Here is an 18897-nt window from a genome sequence, read left to right as displayed (position 1 = left end):
TGTTTCTAATTTTAGCAATTATATCATATTTTATTAACTCATGAAGTGAAAACTGTTATCATATTCAAATTTTAGTGCACTCAGTTAACTTATGAAGTGAAAACATTAGCATGTTTAAAATTTAGTGATTTCCACAGTACTTACTAAATTTGCTAAAATTATGAGAAAAGCCCCCCCCTCATTAAAAAAAGGTGCTTTAGACATGGAATGTAAGGTGATATGTTTCCTCTCCCAATGGGTACCAATGTAGTACATTTTAAGTTTATTCATTAGTTGTTCACATCCATTTTCTCTCATGTTCATGAAGATGCCAAAGGGAAAGAAACTGAGGTCACAAACAAAGGAGATTGTTGTGAATGTTTGACTATTTCAAGAAATTCAGCAGGAATAAACAGACTCAAAGGTTTCCACAACGAACCTCAGATGCCACAAGAATTTAGAAATGTGCTGATGTTCTGACAACAAAATAAATCTAGACATTGATCAGTCTTTCCTTCTTTGTTAAAAGTTTTTTTCAGAACCTTGGTGGCTTTATAGCTCCCTTAAATCGCAAAAAGACAACAGATTATTATTTAAGTAATAATAATTGTTATAATAAAACATCTGTTCGTATAATTAGAACTGTAATTTTTGAATCTCCATGTGACAGACGGCTGATCTTAAGGCAAACTTGTTATTTGCTAAATCCTCAAAGGTGCACAATTTGAAGTATGTGAAAGGTGTGCCATTGAAAATGTATGAAGTTTTATAGTTTGCTATTTTCTTGTAGAACTAGAGACCCAAATTTTTATATAAAAATGCATGTTTCTACGCTGAATTGATTGGTATAAGTCCCATGTGGATAGCACGTAATAAACAGCAAAGTTAATTACATGTCTGGGTGGTTCTTCTCAATTTAGACAGAGTATAGTACATACAATTAATAGACTTAATGTAACAGAGAACAATACATTGATTTCAATTCAAACATATCATTACCTTCAAATGTTAGTCACAAGAACATGTCAACATATTTACACTCACCATTATTAACTATACTCTGAGTGTCATTAGTAAGAAATAGAGGTGCAGTATCAGGTGGAGGGAGTTGATACAATAGAACTAGAGACTTGTGAAGTTTAATATGACCTTCTAACAATCATCCAATAGACCTGAATAAAGAAAAAAGTAAGTTGTACTTTGTTTAAGTTAAGTTTGACCCAATAAATAATGTTATATCTCAGGCTATCAATATGTTAATAGTTGCACTATTCAATAACCCTTGTATCAATGTTTAAATATCCAAAACTATACAACAACTTCACAGAAAGTATTAAAACAAAAGAAATGACGTTCTTTGTGTTGCAAAGGTACGTGACATCAACAAGTTTGTATATCGTTCACATGTGTGTTCTGTAACTGAAACAAAAGGTTTTGAAACTTGAAAATGTCTTATAAGGTAAAAGGAACAACTGAGTCAAGGAAAAACAAGAAAAAGCTTTAATATGACTTACAAAGAACTTTTAAGATGAGACTACATCCACATACCATATCACAAGAATATATACATTTCAAATATTCTTACTTAGTTGATGTTTTACAGCATTTCCTTTGACAATATCATTAGCTATCTTCAGAAGTTAAATCTAAACCAGTGGACTTAAACATTGGTTGAGTGTCAGGGTGTTGACTAGACTCTTCTTCAGATAATAAAGAGATCTTGCCTCCTCTTCTTCATTTTTAGATGACACAATGGCAGCATCAGGTTCATCACATGCCTCATCATTTGATTTATCTGAAAGTAACATCAACATAAGTTAAAAATAGAAATACATTTTATAAATTATTAGTTAAATCTACTTATGTAATACACACTAATTATTGTATATGTTTTAATGTCCCTACACATTATTAGTGTTGTAAGACTGTATAGTAAAGGCAGACTTTCACTTGGTAATAAGGATAATTTAGAAAATTACAGAAAATATTTCACCACATCTATACAGCTCTAGTGTAGCTTGACAAGACCAGTCCCTTTGAATAGAGAGGTTTAGTAGTGCACATATAATATTATCATCAACATTTAGCTTTAACCTGTACCTGAGAAAACAACATTAGTCTATAGATAGTTGGGTGTGGCTGTAAACTGCTTTTGGTCTAATACAAAAACAAATTATTCTTTAGAGGTTTCCTACTGTTTGTTTGTCCTTTCTCAGTACATTTGAGTTTGTGTTTGAAGGAGCTGAACTCACTAGACTAGCTCTATTCAGTCCCAGTATCTTCCAAAACAATTATAGAATAATTTTTCAATTAATATCTTGTTATTAATGCTCTGCAAGTTACTAAATTTTAATTTCCAATGTGATTTAGCAGTTCATCATGTTATAATGAATACAAAGATTTAGTAAATCTGTTAACAAATCGAAGAGAAAAGCATGACAATTACACAAAGCTTTTTGTACATGTACAACACTCATTTTATCACTATAGTCACTTTATTAAGATTTAGAAACACAAGAGGAAATATAAATTTACCTGACACTATTCCCCACTCTTGCTCTAGATGATGTCTTGAAATAGCACAGCCTTTGTATCGTGTGTTATCTTTATCTAAAATCATGGCGCGTATTGATCTTTGTGCATCAGTGTCATTACCATCCTCGCTATAGTCGCACACGTTAGCATTTAGCAATATCGACTTCAAATCATCTGGAAGACAGTGGATCACTAACTTCAGCTATTTGCTCAGCTAATGACAGCCTTCACATCCAGCTCTTTTGCACGTGGTTAGACTTTAATGGGTGGAGATTAGAGAGTAGACGTGACCGTATCTCGTCCCCAGACTGTTTCGGGGGAAGTGGAGTCTGTGGACGAGACTAAACCGAAGGGAGTAAACATATCAAATGGCGGGTAGGTATGCCTTAAAAGAACTATCTTGCAAGCTGCCTGTATTAGCTCAATAATATTTAATATTTATCTAAAAATGATGTTACAATAGTTTCTACTTTCATACAGATGATGGAGTCAGAGGGTGGTTTCTATGGTGTATTTGCATCTAAAAAGTAGGCTTTGGAGCAGCAAAAGCTGGCAAAAAAGTTTGCTCAATCAGAAACAGGACGTTCAGCTACTGAAGCAGTCGTAAAAGGAGCTACAGATGCTGCTGCCAAAGATTTAACAAGCAACTATTTAGGAGGAGATGATGAGAACCCTGCTCCACATTCAAAACCAAGAAAGCCATCTGTTTCAACATCTACCTCAAATCCACCACTTTCTTCACCATCATTCACTAGTTATGACAATGATGATAATATTCAAAGACCTAGAGCAGATTCTTATACTGCCACACACTCACCACAAAAACCTTTCATTCTTAATTGTTTCAAGCCAAGTGTAACACTAAAGTCTGGTAGCACCGATAATCACCAACAGTGAGAAAATCTACAAAAAGAAAAGTATATAATATGCTCTTTCTAAAGAGGCCAATTGGGACCAGCTTCCTCAAGTTATTGCTCTGTACAACTTCCGAGCTGAGATGAAATGTGACCTTGAATTTCATAAAGGTCAAGTCCATTCAAGTGATTACTCTAATGGATAGTCAGAACAATTGGTAGGAAGGAAGAATAGATGATAGAGAGTGGGTATTTTTCCAACAAACTATGTTAAACTAAGATGAAAACTATAGCTAATTACAATTTGTATGGCTTTTTTACTACATCATCAATGATAGTATGATATATGTTAATATGTCTTGATGTGTTATATTATTAACTCTTTTTATTGTTTGTTGACATTAAAATTTTAAATAAAATTAATTTTAAAAATTAATAATAGATACAAAATCTTAACAGTCCCACTCTGAGTATCACATGTATGTTACTGTTGTGTAGTAATATGAACAAGAAATCAATAATTTTCTAGGACGACCCCAAGTGAATACAACAACTAATGTCAAAACCATGTGGAATGATCAATGCTTCAACTATTGTTGGCTACAGTTTGTCAGATAGGTCATACCCATGTCCCAAGGCACCATCTGAACCTTTGCCACATGTGTATATTGAACCATTGCTAAGGCCCATATGAGCATATCCTGCACTAACACAAGAAACTCTTATGTCATTTATAATTTAAGCATTAAGCTAACTTAACCATTTTTTTGCAAGTGCTTCGAACACTTAACCATATACAATACTTTGTGTTTGTACTTAGACATTTTGAAAGTATCAATGATTTCAAAGCACATTTAAGTATTAGTGTGTTTTTTTTTGTATATGTAATATTTTCATAGCCTTTGAGTCACTTCTCTAATTATGTATTAATTTATTTGGGATAAGTAATGCAAACAACTGTTAGTGATATGCTGGATTACAATGTATCCATGTAACTAAATACACATTTACCAACCCAAAGTTACATTGTATTACCATGGTATGTACATGGATAGTGTTTATTCATGTAGCTGAGTATACATTTGCCAACCTAAGGTTACAGTGTACAGTTGTACATGGTTACTACACAGTATATACATAGACACAATGTATCCATACAGCTATGTTGCCACCCTATTGTACATTATATATCAATCCATGGTTACCATAGTATGCATGTACATGGATAAAATGTCATGTATGTGTATATGTCAAATGTTACCGTGTATATTATGAACTATACATGAAATCTATTTAATTTTGACAATGAAGTGAACAATATGCTAATATAAAGTTTAAAATAATTTTTGATACAGTATAAATAGACAAACTTGTTCTTTAATATCAGTGTTTAATTACAATGTTATGAAATGACAACAAAGTATTATATTCAGGTTAATATGTAGTGTATTATATAAGACTGTGTCTGTGGATTAGAAACTACCAAATTGTTCTATTAAGTACTACAGACTATTATACTAAAATTTCTAATGAATTAGCAAATTTTAAAGGCAAACAATTCAATAAAAAACTACATTGAGTTAAGTAACAATTTAAAACAATGTATATTATGCCAATTACTACACTGGCTGTAATTTTTACCATGTTGATATCGTTTACCTTATGTTTTCATTGGAATTAAATTTTTATTAAGTATATGACATGCAAAATTAATTAATTTTGTGATAATTAAACAGGAAGTAAACACAACAATTATATCTCATGTCATTTATACAATAAAATTTACATCTATTAATAAGTTGACTATATTGTATGTAATGGTTTATTATTATTATTATTAACTTCCTCTAATTTATTATTATTTACTGTATTGTGCTATATAATTTATTGTATTTTATTACTAGATCAGATTAAATGAAATAGGAACTATTCAAGAAGACTATCAAAGGATGTGAGTGATTACTGTTCTCTAATAATATTACTAAATGTTCAAAACATACAACACATTAGCCTCATACCTAGGTGTTCACGAAAGAAAAGAAATAAACAATTATGATAGTGGTGGACAACCAGTCAAGATTTGGCATTTGAAATAGCAGACAATGCTATACAAGTTGACTCATTACTTGTTCATTATGATCACTCAAAACCTAACTTGTGACAATTCAACCTATGTATGATACTGGGGCAGTTTCTCTCACACACAATGGATGATGACACTGATTATCCAGTAGAATGTGGCATTGATAACTTTAACTATGACTGAAAGGAAGTGATCTCAACTAGAAAAGGAAGAATTACTTATTTTTGGTACTAATAATTCCATAATTACCTCTATTGTAGACCATTCACTCTTGAGTCTTGACCACAAACTGTTTTTCACTTATTATGTATGAGAATAAGCAAATATCTTAGATGACTTCATCTATACAACATTATTAGATGCAGTTTATTATAAGAGAATAAACTGATTAAGAATTTAAGATATAGTATTATATATCAAAAGTTTGAAAAATATACTTTGTCAGCTTGGCCAGCTAGTGTGGGTGAGGAAGACATGTCTCCATTTTCCATAAGACAGCGTGAACTAAGTGTCCTACTAGGCTGTGTATTGTGGTGCTCTCTGTTTGTCATACTGACATCATGTCGAAATGGTATCTTACAGGAATTATGTTAACCCATCCTGCACACAATAAAATGAAGACTTTGGCTAGGTTGTATGTTTAATGTCCAAGATGGATAATGAGACTGAAGCCATCAAAACTGAATTGTTTATCGAGAGTCATGCTCCTCACCCCCCCAGTAGTACCCTGGATGTGACCTACTCAGCCTTTGAGTTGACTGCATTTAGATTTGCAGCACCATTCATGATATATACGTTTCTCATGTTAGTTATACTCATTCCAAATGGATGGATGTTCATAAAGTCAATAACCACGACCAAAACTTTAAGAAACTCAGGATTGTATTTTCCAACACATGGACTACCTTGCAACTTGTAACAGACAATGGTTCTTTATTTTTTAGTCAAGAGTTCAAAGTACTTGCAGAAGCAAATGAGCATGTAACAACATAATTGTACCATTTTTCTTCAGAGTTGGCAGAAAGGGATACCAAAAACATAAGAATGAGTACAGTCAAATGAAAATTTCCTAAATCTTTTTACATGTCTATTAATGCTCTTCATATTCAAATACACTCAAACTATTGTCAATTCCATATGATGATTTTAGCATATATACAAAAAATATGTATTGTACTTTCATGAGTAATTGAACATTTGGAATGGTGTGTCTCGTCCATTGTAAAATTACAATACAAGATATTTTTCATCTTTATTATCCACATCCTTTGTTAACTGCCTTATGTTTGAGATTTTAATTAATCAGGCTGATCATATTCAATGAAGAGGTTAAGGTAGATAATGTAGATTTTGTAGTAACAGGCCAGATAGTGTGATAATCATGGTGGATTGAGGAGGAAGTTGTTGAGGAAGGAACTGGTGGGGGAGGGTCTAATAATGTGCCTGAAGAAGACAAGAATAGGGATTAAAATAAGAAACAATAATATTTTTATAAAGTGATTAGTTAAAGACTTACTTGATATTTACATATTTTGTACTAACAATTGTAGTTGACATCATTTACCATAACAACAATATCAGTGATGTATATATACATGTACTTAGTGTTGTTTTGTTCATGAAATGTATATTTAAATATTGTTAATCTACCTTGTTAGTATGTGTTGTATTGTGATTGTATTATATTATATCATATATTCTATTGTGTTATATTATATTACAATCTCTCATTTATTGCTCCATCATTTGTTAATGATTTGTTAGTTTCATCATTTCTTATAATTCAATGAAGATGGTTTTTTGAAAATACTTATTTTAAAAAATTACATTATTGAAGAAAGAGTTTATGCTAGAATTGGAGAGTACTGTGTGGCTCTACATTGCACTTCATTTTAAGTTTGGCATAGCTACTTAAAATGGACATAGTTGAAATTAGCCTCCGCTGCATTTTTTGAATCATAGACTGCACAACATTGATTCAGCTATGTAAACAAACTTCATTAATTATGTTAGGCATATGTATATATATATATTTGTACACAAGAATATAAGATATGAATTATACAGTAAGTCAAACTGACTGATTTTTGGAAGAGGACTATTATCTGCTAGTCTGGATGATTTGTGTGAGTATGTTACAATTGGAACTAAGTGGTTCAAGTCAGTGTGCTTCAATTCTCAAGTTAGAAGAAGGAGAAGTAGATCCTATTATTAGATATGACATATTAAAGGATAGTTCATATTATTGACTCTGTTACATGTAATTGTAATATATGTATTAATCAACCTTACATTAATAGAAGGTTTGTATTCATTATCATCAGTTAGAGTATGCACACTTCTCTTGTATTATTTATTAAAATGTCAACATCATGTCACACTCTGTAACTTTACTATCATTTGAAATAAGTGGATATATACACTTTTAATACATCTTCTATAGTAGTAACTTATAAAAATAGATATTACACTGTATAATGTTATATATTAATTTATTTGATTAATACCTTAGGTATGCATTAATAGTGTTTTTTAAACTTCATAACTCTAGAATGTATAACTGATCATAGATTAATATTACCTCATTACCTGTACCTGATTAATTCTATATACCTTGTCAGTATTGATATAATGAACTCATTTTGTGAACAATGTTGAATTGTTCACAAAATGACTTCATGTGATGAATAATGTTTAAACACAGATTGGTAAAAATGGTAATGTATCTGCTGGAACTGTAGTTGATATAGATATTACTAATCCTTTGAACTGTGATTTTTTACTGGTCTCACATATTGGTATTCAGGTATATTATTATTACTGTCAATGATATTAGTTTAATATATAAATCCATACAGTATACTTATTAAGGTTGATATTATCATCAACATAAAATAATGATGCACTCCTGAATATATATGCCTTCACATTATATACTCTATTATTGTTAAAGATACATCATTAAAAAGTTAGCATACATCATTATTGATGGGAATGTACATAATCTTGGACCATTGGGAGAATGTAAGTAGTGAATTGTTAGATGTGAGTGCTATAAGAAGTGCCAATATTCCATTCAATTTCTTAACATTTAAATGTATATCACATGATTTTAAAAAAATATAAATTTGATCACATGTTTACTGAACACAATAAACATGACATTCTTTACATCACATTCTAAACTACTAGTTTAGTACATACTATAGCACTTTAGTCTTCCATTTTGAAATATTGATCATTCTTATATGTTTTTGGGTACAAATCCTCTTTGTTAATATAAGAAACTTTGTGATGATATTTATATATATATATAATAATATATATATATATATATGAATGATATTGAGATCCTGTCATACCAATTTTTTTGTTATGTTTACTCTCGATGCCTAAACAATGTTTTCCATCTCTGTTTCAACTTATTGTACATACCATAGTCCTTTGAAAGTTCATCAATGCTTTGATAAACTTTTACAGAGGTATAATCAGTACATAAGTTTAGTCGTTACTGTTATTTTTCTAGTAAGTCATAAAGCACTGCAAGTGAATCTTTTGTTACCTGTCATTTTTCTTCAGAAGACATGTAAGCAACTATTGAAATAACTGACCCAATAAAAAGGAAAATATAACCTTTTGTGGCTATTAGTTACATCATCAATGTGGATTATATTCACATTAATATGAAATCAGCACATATACTGACATCTATTTTTTCTGCATCTTGTCACTTTTCATGTTCACTTAAATTCCTTTTAATAAAAAATTAATATGAATATTTGGGAAACATGAGATCTGTATTACTTAATTGTCTACCAACAATTATGGCATAAAAATTACATAAAGTTAGTTTCTATTATCAGCTTTGTTGGATACATCTGTTTGTATTAAAAAATATTGACTATGATGATTATATAATTTTTTTGACATGCATAATATATGTAAAGGTTCCAGAATGTATGGAACAGATAGCATGTTTCTCACTGGTATGCAGTGGATCAATTTTCTAATGCACTATTATAATTGAACATTTTACTTTGTATATATATATAATATATATATATATATATAATTTATGTGAAATATCTTGTCAAGGTGAGTCATAACTGTATGTATAGTCACTAGACCTACATGTAATTTATGCATCACTAAACATGTGAGAGTCTAGTGACATATCAAATTTTACATATTTGGTAAAACTTGTGGTTTTGTTCAGGAAACACTGGTAATTATTGAGCTTATGACTGCCTAGATCAATATCAGAGCAATGTTGAATTACACCATTGTGTATTACCTGTGGTATACTAGAGGGTATATTTGATCGTGCTACCTTTAAAAGCCACAACAATATTCCACTTGACATCACATTTCATAACCATTTACTGCCTACACTAGTTGTCAATTTGTTTACATTGACCCAAACATGTAGTTTACTATCAACATGGTGTTGAATTCTCATAGTTTGTATTATGATCTCTATCATTGTTTTTATTTTGATAACTACAGTGTATAGTTTGTACTTCTACTGGACAAACAACCAAAATATGTAAGAGGTAGATTTTAAGAATATTATGTTCAGAACACAAACATTACCTCTTTGTGATATATATATACAACTTACCATTTAGCCTGACAATAGAAGATTTACAGTTGTAGTGTATGAAAACTGTAAATTTAAGATTGTATAAAGGTTCTTGAAATTGTCCAAAGACATACAAGAATTTACTACAATCATTTACATCATTATCAAAGTCTTGTGGGGCTTCAATTTTTGATGTAAACAAGTTCAAAGTATTACAAATACAAATAATCTATATAATTATACTTAATTACTGTTACTATATAATATGTAATTAAAAGTGTCAAAATGTCAACTGATAGAAAATAAAGGACTTTAATATACAAATAAAAAAATTAGACAAAATTTGAGGAATATCTGTAGCAAAACAAATGAAAAATTGGTAAAATTTGGTAATACATTAATAGAATAACTACTGTTAACAAATGATATATCTACCATAAATATTAAGCATCTTTTTAAGGAAGTACAGAACAGTATGAATTATTGTTTGTCTAAAGTAATAATATGGTGTAATGTCAGCCATAGCTTAGTCAAAAATGTGCTTGTCATGTCAGATATCCATAAGTGACAGCAATCAACAATAACATCAGTAACTATTATTTTATATTTACTTTCATATTCAATGATTTTTATAATTACATAATATCTAATTGGGTCTAACATTGCTAAAAAATGTATATTTAATTATACCTCTTGCATTTAGCAGTCATTGTTGAGTTGTATGAGATCCAGTAAATGTACTTTCCCACATCTAGAAAATTGAGATGTAAAACACAAAGGCCATTAAATTTAGCCTTAATTAAAGCAGACAAGCTTCTGAAGTCACATTATATTTTCTTTAATTAGGCAAAAACTAGCTGCATTAGTTTGCTTAGAAAAGAATGAAACAGAATGTACCAAATAAGAAGTAAAATAGGAATAAATAATTTGCAAGTTAGCTAACTTTTTACATCATTCTTAGACTATATCTAATGACATCAAAATTAGCCATTTGCACTGAGGTTAATACTATAAATTATGTCAACAAATCTATTAATTTCATAAAATAGCATGCACTTGTGTATAAGGACCTTTACATTAAAAAAAAGCAGTGAGTTATATGTAATAAAATTAATTGTGTCAATATAAAACAATTGAATAAAAATGGTTATCATACTCACCTACATTAAGTATCTCATCTAAACCTTCAGACACTAATAGAGATATTATTAATAAAACAAGGAGCCACTAACACTATACACAAACCTTTAAAGAGGAGTTACTCAGATATACTTTCTATATCACATTAATTTAATGGAGGATGAGCAAGATCCATTAACAATGTAATATAAGATAATGCAGTACAATTGTGCTGTAAGTATGATCTAGTACAGAACGTGGTAAAGTATGATGTTAGTACAGAACTTATGTTTGCATTACATTTGTTGTATATTCAAACTAACATTCTTACCAAAGGATTACATCCAGTTAACAATTTTCTTCAGAAGACATGGAAACAGCTATTGAAATAGTTGACCCAATGAAAAGGAAAAATATCCCCTTTTTGTGTCTACTACAATCATCAATGTGGATTATATTCACATTAATATGAAATAAGCATATACACTGACATCTATTTTTTTAACAGTTATTCATCTGTAGCTGCTCTCAATGATTTTTTAAAATTGAAGCAGTATTTCTGACCTCACTATATCAACCTCTTTGTTAAATCCTTAATCTACAGTGACATATTATCTGTTATTGTTGTTCATAATGATTTTACAGGTGCATTTGTTTCTAAAGAACTACTCAGCCAATGTCCCTGGAGTGATTAAAGCAATAATTAATAGTTTTTTTTAGAAGAATAGTCAACAGGGTTGTCACTACTGCTAACGTATAATAATATTCATTATTAGGTACATATGTATACAACTTTTTTTTGCTTCATAGGCCACAGAATGATAAAAATAATAGCAATTGTGTATAATCATTATGTTTGATAATTACTTCTTCCTTTGTTTCTTTCTTTAGACTGATTTTTTTCTTCTTTGGTGATAATATATTAATATTAGTAATAAATAACATTGATGTGTTCACAGATATAAAGATCAAGAAAATAGTTTAATCAATGGAACAAGGATCATTGAGATAATAAACTACTTTACTAGATTATAGACAAATTTTAAGTTATTACATACAAGACAATTGCAGCTAAATCTATCTAGTGGTTTATTTTGCAGTATACACTCTTCCCTGGTACCCTCCCATTTTAAATAATGTTTATTATTGCAACAAAAAAATAAATGCAGCAAGAGGGGAAATTACATAATAATATCCAGATTATGCAAAAAAATGTTTCAAACTATAATGCAATAACAGTAGTACATAAGGTAGTTTAGTTAGTTAATTATTGAGACCTAGATGGTCACGTATTTCATTAGCTTTTGCTAAGTTCTACAAATTTTCCCTCAATAGCAGAGATCCACGTCTTCCAGGTAACAGGGGATGGCTTAGAAGTCTGCCAGGTGTGGATTACTTGACCGAGTTTAACTTCATTTTCTTCTTGACTGGTTCTTAACCCACTTAAAACATCACTGGAAACTCTTAAAGCCATGCCAATGACATACCATCGATCATGATATCAACTAATAACTCCTAATAGATCGTGTTCATCTGGGGCAGTACTTAAAATATCTGAAGTACCTGCATAAAAAATAAATATTTAAACATAGTAGCTAGAATTCATTGTAACATCAGTATTTTTTGTTCTACATGTACAGTATGGATTAGCTTATATGTTGATAATCTTAACTAAACTAACATTTGAAAGTACATGTAATGACAAAGAAAAGTCTGTGTAAGTTCGCAATAACTGTTTAGTGTACATTAATGTATGCATATATAAATTTAATATTGCATTACACATGTATAGATGGGTTAATAAGTCCAACTGATGTATACATAGCTAAAAAGTCAGACTGTTAAAAAATACAGCCAATATTCAAATTACCAAATACAAACACAATATTCATAGTTGGGGGTGTTGTTATTACAAGAAGTCCATGTGTCAATGGAAAATTAAAACTTACACTTTAATTTTTAAATATAAGAACCTATAGTATTAATTTTTCCTCAGTGTAGATCTTTGCACTTCCTGTGCCCTATAAATAACCACTACATTCCTAATTTATCTTTCAAAAATGTTAACAGATGAAAAAATTAACCATTAAAATTTTTATCATAAGATCAGATTAAATTTTTACAGATAAGTAACTTCATCACTATATCAGGTCACAAGCTTACGTGTTTTTAATATTGTATATTATAAATCTGTGGTTTGTGACAGGTCTCATGTACGGAGAGAATTGTCAAGACTTGCTGATGCTATTAGAATACTGTAATTTTTGAAATGCATAAGAATTAAGCTAAGTATTATAAAAAGAAAGTTAAGTAAGAATCATGTATACATATTTGTAGTAGTTATTATAGCACACCTTCTTCAATGAATATGGTAAAATATTATAATAGACTTAGTAAGTGTTAATATCTTGTTAGTATTATAAAGCATGTGTGTTAATAATTTAACTATGAAATAAGTATTTAAGTATGAAATAATGATTGTAAGTATATGACTGAGTTGTGTATAGTGTATGTTTAACTTACTTTGGTAATCCAGTTGAGCTGTTGCTTGACCACTAGAATGAACATCTGAATTACTTGGTTGGTCACCATTTTGAGTTGAAGTACTTTCTCTGTCTTCTGACTTATTATCTTCTACAATGATGTAACACAAATACTTATATTTACTGGATATAGCTAACACAATTTAATCATAATTTAATGTCATCAGCCTTTAGTGAATCAATAGTTAAATCTTTATCATTTAGTAAAGGCATTAATTAGAGTCCAACCTTTTTCACTATGTGAATGAGGATTGCTTCTTTCAGGTATCTTTAAAAATTCACGAATCTTTTGCCCTGTTTGTTGGCTGTCAACAATCTCACCCTCCACTGCTTTCAATAGTACCTCCCAGTAGCTTTTTTACCACATTTGTCTAACCAAGTACTAATCATACTAGCCAGTTTTTCGTCTACTGGGTTATTGCCCCGCACTTTATGCTGTCTAGATCTCCTGAGCTGACTCCAAGTGCAGTACCAATCATGTACCATCTACTTCTAATAGGCATCAATACTTTTACAGCATCTTTTCTTGCAGAACTTTGGAAATAATCTGGTTAGTATCTGTAGTAGAAAACAATTTATAAGGACTAATTATATATGCATGCACAACACCACACACACACACACACACACACACACACAACACACACACACACACCACACACAACACACACACACACACACATTATGTATATATATTCAGTAATTCTGCATAGTTTTAAATATCAGAAATACATCATTTATATTGATGCTGCTGTAATGTCTTATAAACAAATCTTGTGCTCTTTATTGTACTTTAAAATATTTGTTCTGTGTTATTATGTAGGAATGATGCCATTTCCATTGCCACTATTTCAATGTCCTTTTGTTTTTTATTTCATGATATTAACTAGAACAATTCCTACATAGCATCAATTTATGTGTAATAAATCCTGAAATGGCTAAATCAACTGGTAATGTACATTAAGTACACCTGTCTCTTATCAATAGAAGACAAACAAATAAAAAAAATAAAAATATTTTCAAGAACATATTTAACTTGCTGTTAGTGTGTTTTAGACAAAAAAAAAGCAAAAAAATGCGCCATTGAAATACTTTTTTGATTAAAAGTTCATTAAGATTTAACTATACTCTCAAGACATCATGACAACAACAAAATTATTAGGAAAATTTATTGAAAACCAATATATTGTATAAAAATCTAACCCACACTTTGTCTACTGAACTTTTAGTTTACATTTATTAACAATTTGAGAGAGAGTGAGAGAGGATGAAAAAATGAAATTAATCATCTCACTACAGATAGCTATGTGAAAACTTGTTAGAGATTTACGTAGGGTGAGTGTGTCATCAAACATTTCAGGCACATATACATAAGAAATAAAAAACTATTAGTGACACAATACCATAGAAGTTCCAAGTGCTAACAAGGCACTCAGACTTGATAAAGTAACATCACACACATTGTATCCAATATTGTGCAGATATCAGCATATACTGGCTGTGACATCATCACTTTGAATTTCTGTGTTTGTCAACCCACTAATATGCTATAAACCAAACCTTCATCCATACTCTATTGCTAATACAGTATGTTGTGACATTAACAAAAAAATATATTAAAATATTTTATCATAACACCACACTAAAGGGTCATGATTTAGCAGGCTCTAAAGGTATGATTAGAGTGTTGTTAGCTACATAGGATAACATCCTATGTAGCTAACAACACTCTAAAGAAAAGAAGTAACTGGTAACAAAAAGTTATGTCTTAAAGCAACTTATAAAGAGTCCTTGACTTGACATCTTAATGTGCTATAATGTTAATGTGATATCACAACATTATATAGACAGAAGAAATAGCAACACAAGTCCCAAAACTAAGTTATCTTTGTTTGTTGACAGTGACATCATTGATTTAGATAGATACAACCTGACTAGATGAGCTTTAGCAAATGAAACAAATTTATAAATGCAAACTTATTCTTTATTTTTTCAACTTTACACTTACACAAGTTGTAAAGATAGGAGAGTTGGTAGTATTATATACATTATGATATAGCTATAATAATAAAAGCTAGCCTGAAGCCTTAAGCATTCAAAGATTAAGTCTTATAAAATGAAAGCTAGGTAAGAATCATTATGCATATTTGTAGTAGTTACTATGTCACACCTCTTAATGAATATTGTAGAATGTTATATAGACTTTACTAAGTATTAATATCTCCTAAGTATTATAAAGTATGTGTGTTAATAATTTGACATGTTATTATATATATATATATATATATATATATATATATATATATATGCATACATAGTTAAGTCTTGTGCCACATGCTACTAGCATAAGCAGTTATGGATTAAACAGAAGTGTCCTGTTAAGCAATATAATTGCTGTATGTAATGGTTGATAATTTCCCTAGAGTAAGTGTGTCACCTTAACATTTTTCAGACACATGTACATAATATCAAAGATGTTCAAAGTATTAACAAAGAGGTCAGACTTGATAAAGTGGCATCACAGCAATGTATACAAATTTAGTGCAGACATACTAGGCTGTAACATCACTTTGAACTTCTGTGGTATCAACCCACTATGCTATAACCCAACCTGCAAGCTCATATGGTATGCTATGATATAAACAACCTTGAGCCTGTGGCTCTTAGGTTGTTTTACATCATAGTACACGGTATCTGCAATATAGCCATACAATTGGACTATGACCAATACTTAAGAGCCACTAACACATATACACTAACCTATAAGAGGCCCTCAGATATAGTTTTAATTTTGTCATCACTTAATGGAGGATATGTAAGTCCTAACGAAAAAATGAAATATAAATGTGATTGTAAGTATGATACAATACAGATAGAATGTGGTATAAGTATAAGGACAACAAATTGACAAAAGATCATTCAAACTAAGTTATACTTACCAAAGGATTACGTCCAAGCAAATACACTAACTTGACTGCAATGCTCCTTTACTGACATGTGACTTAAGATAAGAGTGATGATGAGAAAAAAGAACACCTATTCATTATGTGTTGAAGGTGGTCCCTCTTGAAGTGGAATTCAGCATGAAAAGTGCTTTTGTGACTGAAGGAGCAATGCAAAGAAAAGGGTCATGAGCTCCCACAACTGTTCAATGCCTACCACCTCTTGGTCCTTGTCATCTCTAACATTACCTTTTGTAAGCACTGATCGAGCAACATCTTTCATATTGAACGTGTACTTTCCACTGACAAGAAGACTACGAGCTTCTCCTACATCACTAGGAGCAATGAGATACTCCTCACACACAAATGAGTGTGTATGACTCTTTCAATTCTAATACAGTTTGAACAACATCATTGAAAACTTTGTGGCTTCTTTTAATGTCATTTACTGATGTAACTACAGTAACCCAGCGATAGTGCTCTGTCACTTCAACAATAACTTCAACTTTATCATCGTCATTATCCCAATAAATGCCATTCATCCATAATCACAGCGACGAGCTAACAATAGGGTTTGTGGATTATCTTTAGCAAGTTAAACCACCTGTTTTATGGCGTGGAAAGACAAAAAATGTAGGAAAGGCTAAAAAGGAGTAGATGAAGAAATCGTGTTGAGAGGAATTGGTTCGGATCAGGACACAGAGACACCAACCCAACCCATTTTCTATTTTAATATCTGCAGGGGGCTCAGCATGAATGAGGATGGAAAAAATAACAGCTCATCTGATGGTAGAGGAATTGAGGCTGATATATTGGTTTTGAACATTTGTAGTGTATTAGATTCTAAAACATGACAGAACTGAAGACTTCTAAGGAACACAATTAACATATGAATAATCATGCTTTGGAAATAATTTTTCCAGAACAGATGTAGGCACAATACCAGTATTACTAGCAATATCTTGGTGGGCATGTTTGATTTCCTTTGGAGCAAAAAGGATGCCATTGACTTCCTTGAGAAGAGCAGCTCTGTCAATAAACTATCCAACTTTGAGCATCATCCTCATTTTTAAGGAATAAGATGAGACCTTTGTCATTTAAGTTGTTAAGAATTCCAATAAGACTGATCTTTCTGAAGGAAGTGAAGGGTCATCATGCTCTCTTAATTTGATACACAGCTCCTTTAGGCTAATAGCTACAATATTCTCTTTGCTTTGAAGCAATTGCAAGAATGAAAATTGAACGTGGCAGTAGAACTAATTTTATCAGATCGATCAAGTACAGCTTTGCAGCTAGAAGAAAGCATAGCAACAAACTCCTTGACACCTTTTCCACCAAGACGATGACATTCCATAGGTAAGAACCCACGAAGTTTTGTGAATGATCAGCTTTTTCAGCAACTTCAGCAACTACTTTAGAAATTTTCCTCACAACCATCAGTCATTTCATCGAGTCGACTTCCAATGACAAGTATTTGAGATGGCCTGAGGCTTGATAAGCGAAGACTGCATTCTTTATAAAATTAAAAACAGTAATATAAATCATACCAATCGTGCAGAGATCATTGGTCATCTTGGAAAGTATGGTAAAAACAGCAGGTGTGCTTAGCATGAGATTTTCTAGAATTGCTGCATGACTACTGTAATACTCCTTATGCCTGCAAGATCATAAAGAACAATGTTTCCAACTTCGTTACTTGAAAAGCTATGCGCATTAATCCCAGTCGTAAGTAAAATCTACTGGAATAGGATCAGATGTATCAAACTTTGTGGTTAGGCGGGTTCTTAGCTCGTTCCATAATAACTGCTGCAAGTGAACTTTTACTGCACCAGTGTTACCACAAAAAAAGACTTTGCTATAGAGGATTCTACAGGAAAGTCTTTTCGACATTGCTCAAATGGCTCAAACATCTTTAAAATGCCAAACGATTTATGTTGTCACGATAAACAAAGCTCCATTGCTGTTTTGATGACGTTGGTTCTTAGCCATTGGATTAACTTTTCTCCCTGACACAATAGAGATTTCAACAATCACACCATAACAACCCTGGCAAGCAACAGGAAGGGGTGTATCACCATACTAAAAATAAAATGTATTTCTGGTAAATTGTATAATTGATATTCTATTTATTTTAGATTAAAACACAACAATTAGAATTACCTAAATTTAAAGCATTTTGTATGGATTGTTTAGTCAATTAATTATAAACAATAAGAATTTTTCTATAAAAAATAAAATTTTCTACTAAATTAAAAACATT

The 18897-nt window shown here is 30.9% G+C and overlaps 1 protein-coding gene across 1 annotated transcript in view; it reads right to left on the bottom strand.

Annotated features, from left to right (window-relative positions):
* Window positions 1-1625: 1625 nt before the first annotated feature.
* The window catches only part of LOC121391696 (serine/threonine-protein phosphatase 6 regulatory ankyrin repeat subunit C-like), a 66558-nt gene continuing 49286 nt past the window's right edge, over window positions 1626-18897 (bottom strand). Inside the window, exons 6-9 of the mRNA XM_041523237.1 lie at window positions 16887-16992; window positions 13676-13786; window positions 2515-2688; window positions 1626-1774 (exon numbers count right to left, since the gene is read on the bottom strand). Coding sequence (XP_041379171.1) covers window positions 1626-1774; window positions 2515-2688; window positions 13676-13786; window positions 16887-16992 — 540 coding nt within the window. The remainder of the gene's footprint in view (window positions 1775-2514; window positions 2689-13675; window positions 13787-16886; window positions 16993-18897) is intronic.

Source organism: Gigantopelta aegis, unplaced genomic scaffold (genome assembly GCF_016097555.1).
Source record: "Gigantopelta aegis isolate Gae_Host unplaced genomic scaffold, Gae_host_genome ctg2844_pilon_pilon, whole genome shotgun sequence".
NCBI classification, from domain to species: Eukaryota; Metazoa; Mollusca; class Gastropoda; order Neomphalida; family Peltospiridae; genus Gigantopelta; species Gigantopelta aegis.
The sequence above is the reverse complement of the archived record's forward strand: the minus strand, read 5'-3'. Positions and strand labels throughout refer to the sequence as shown.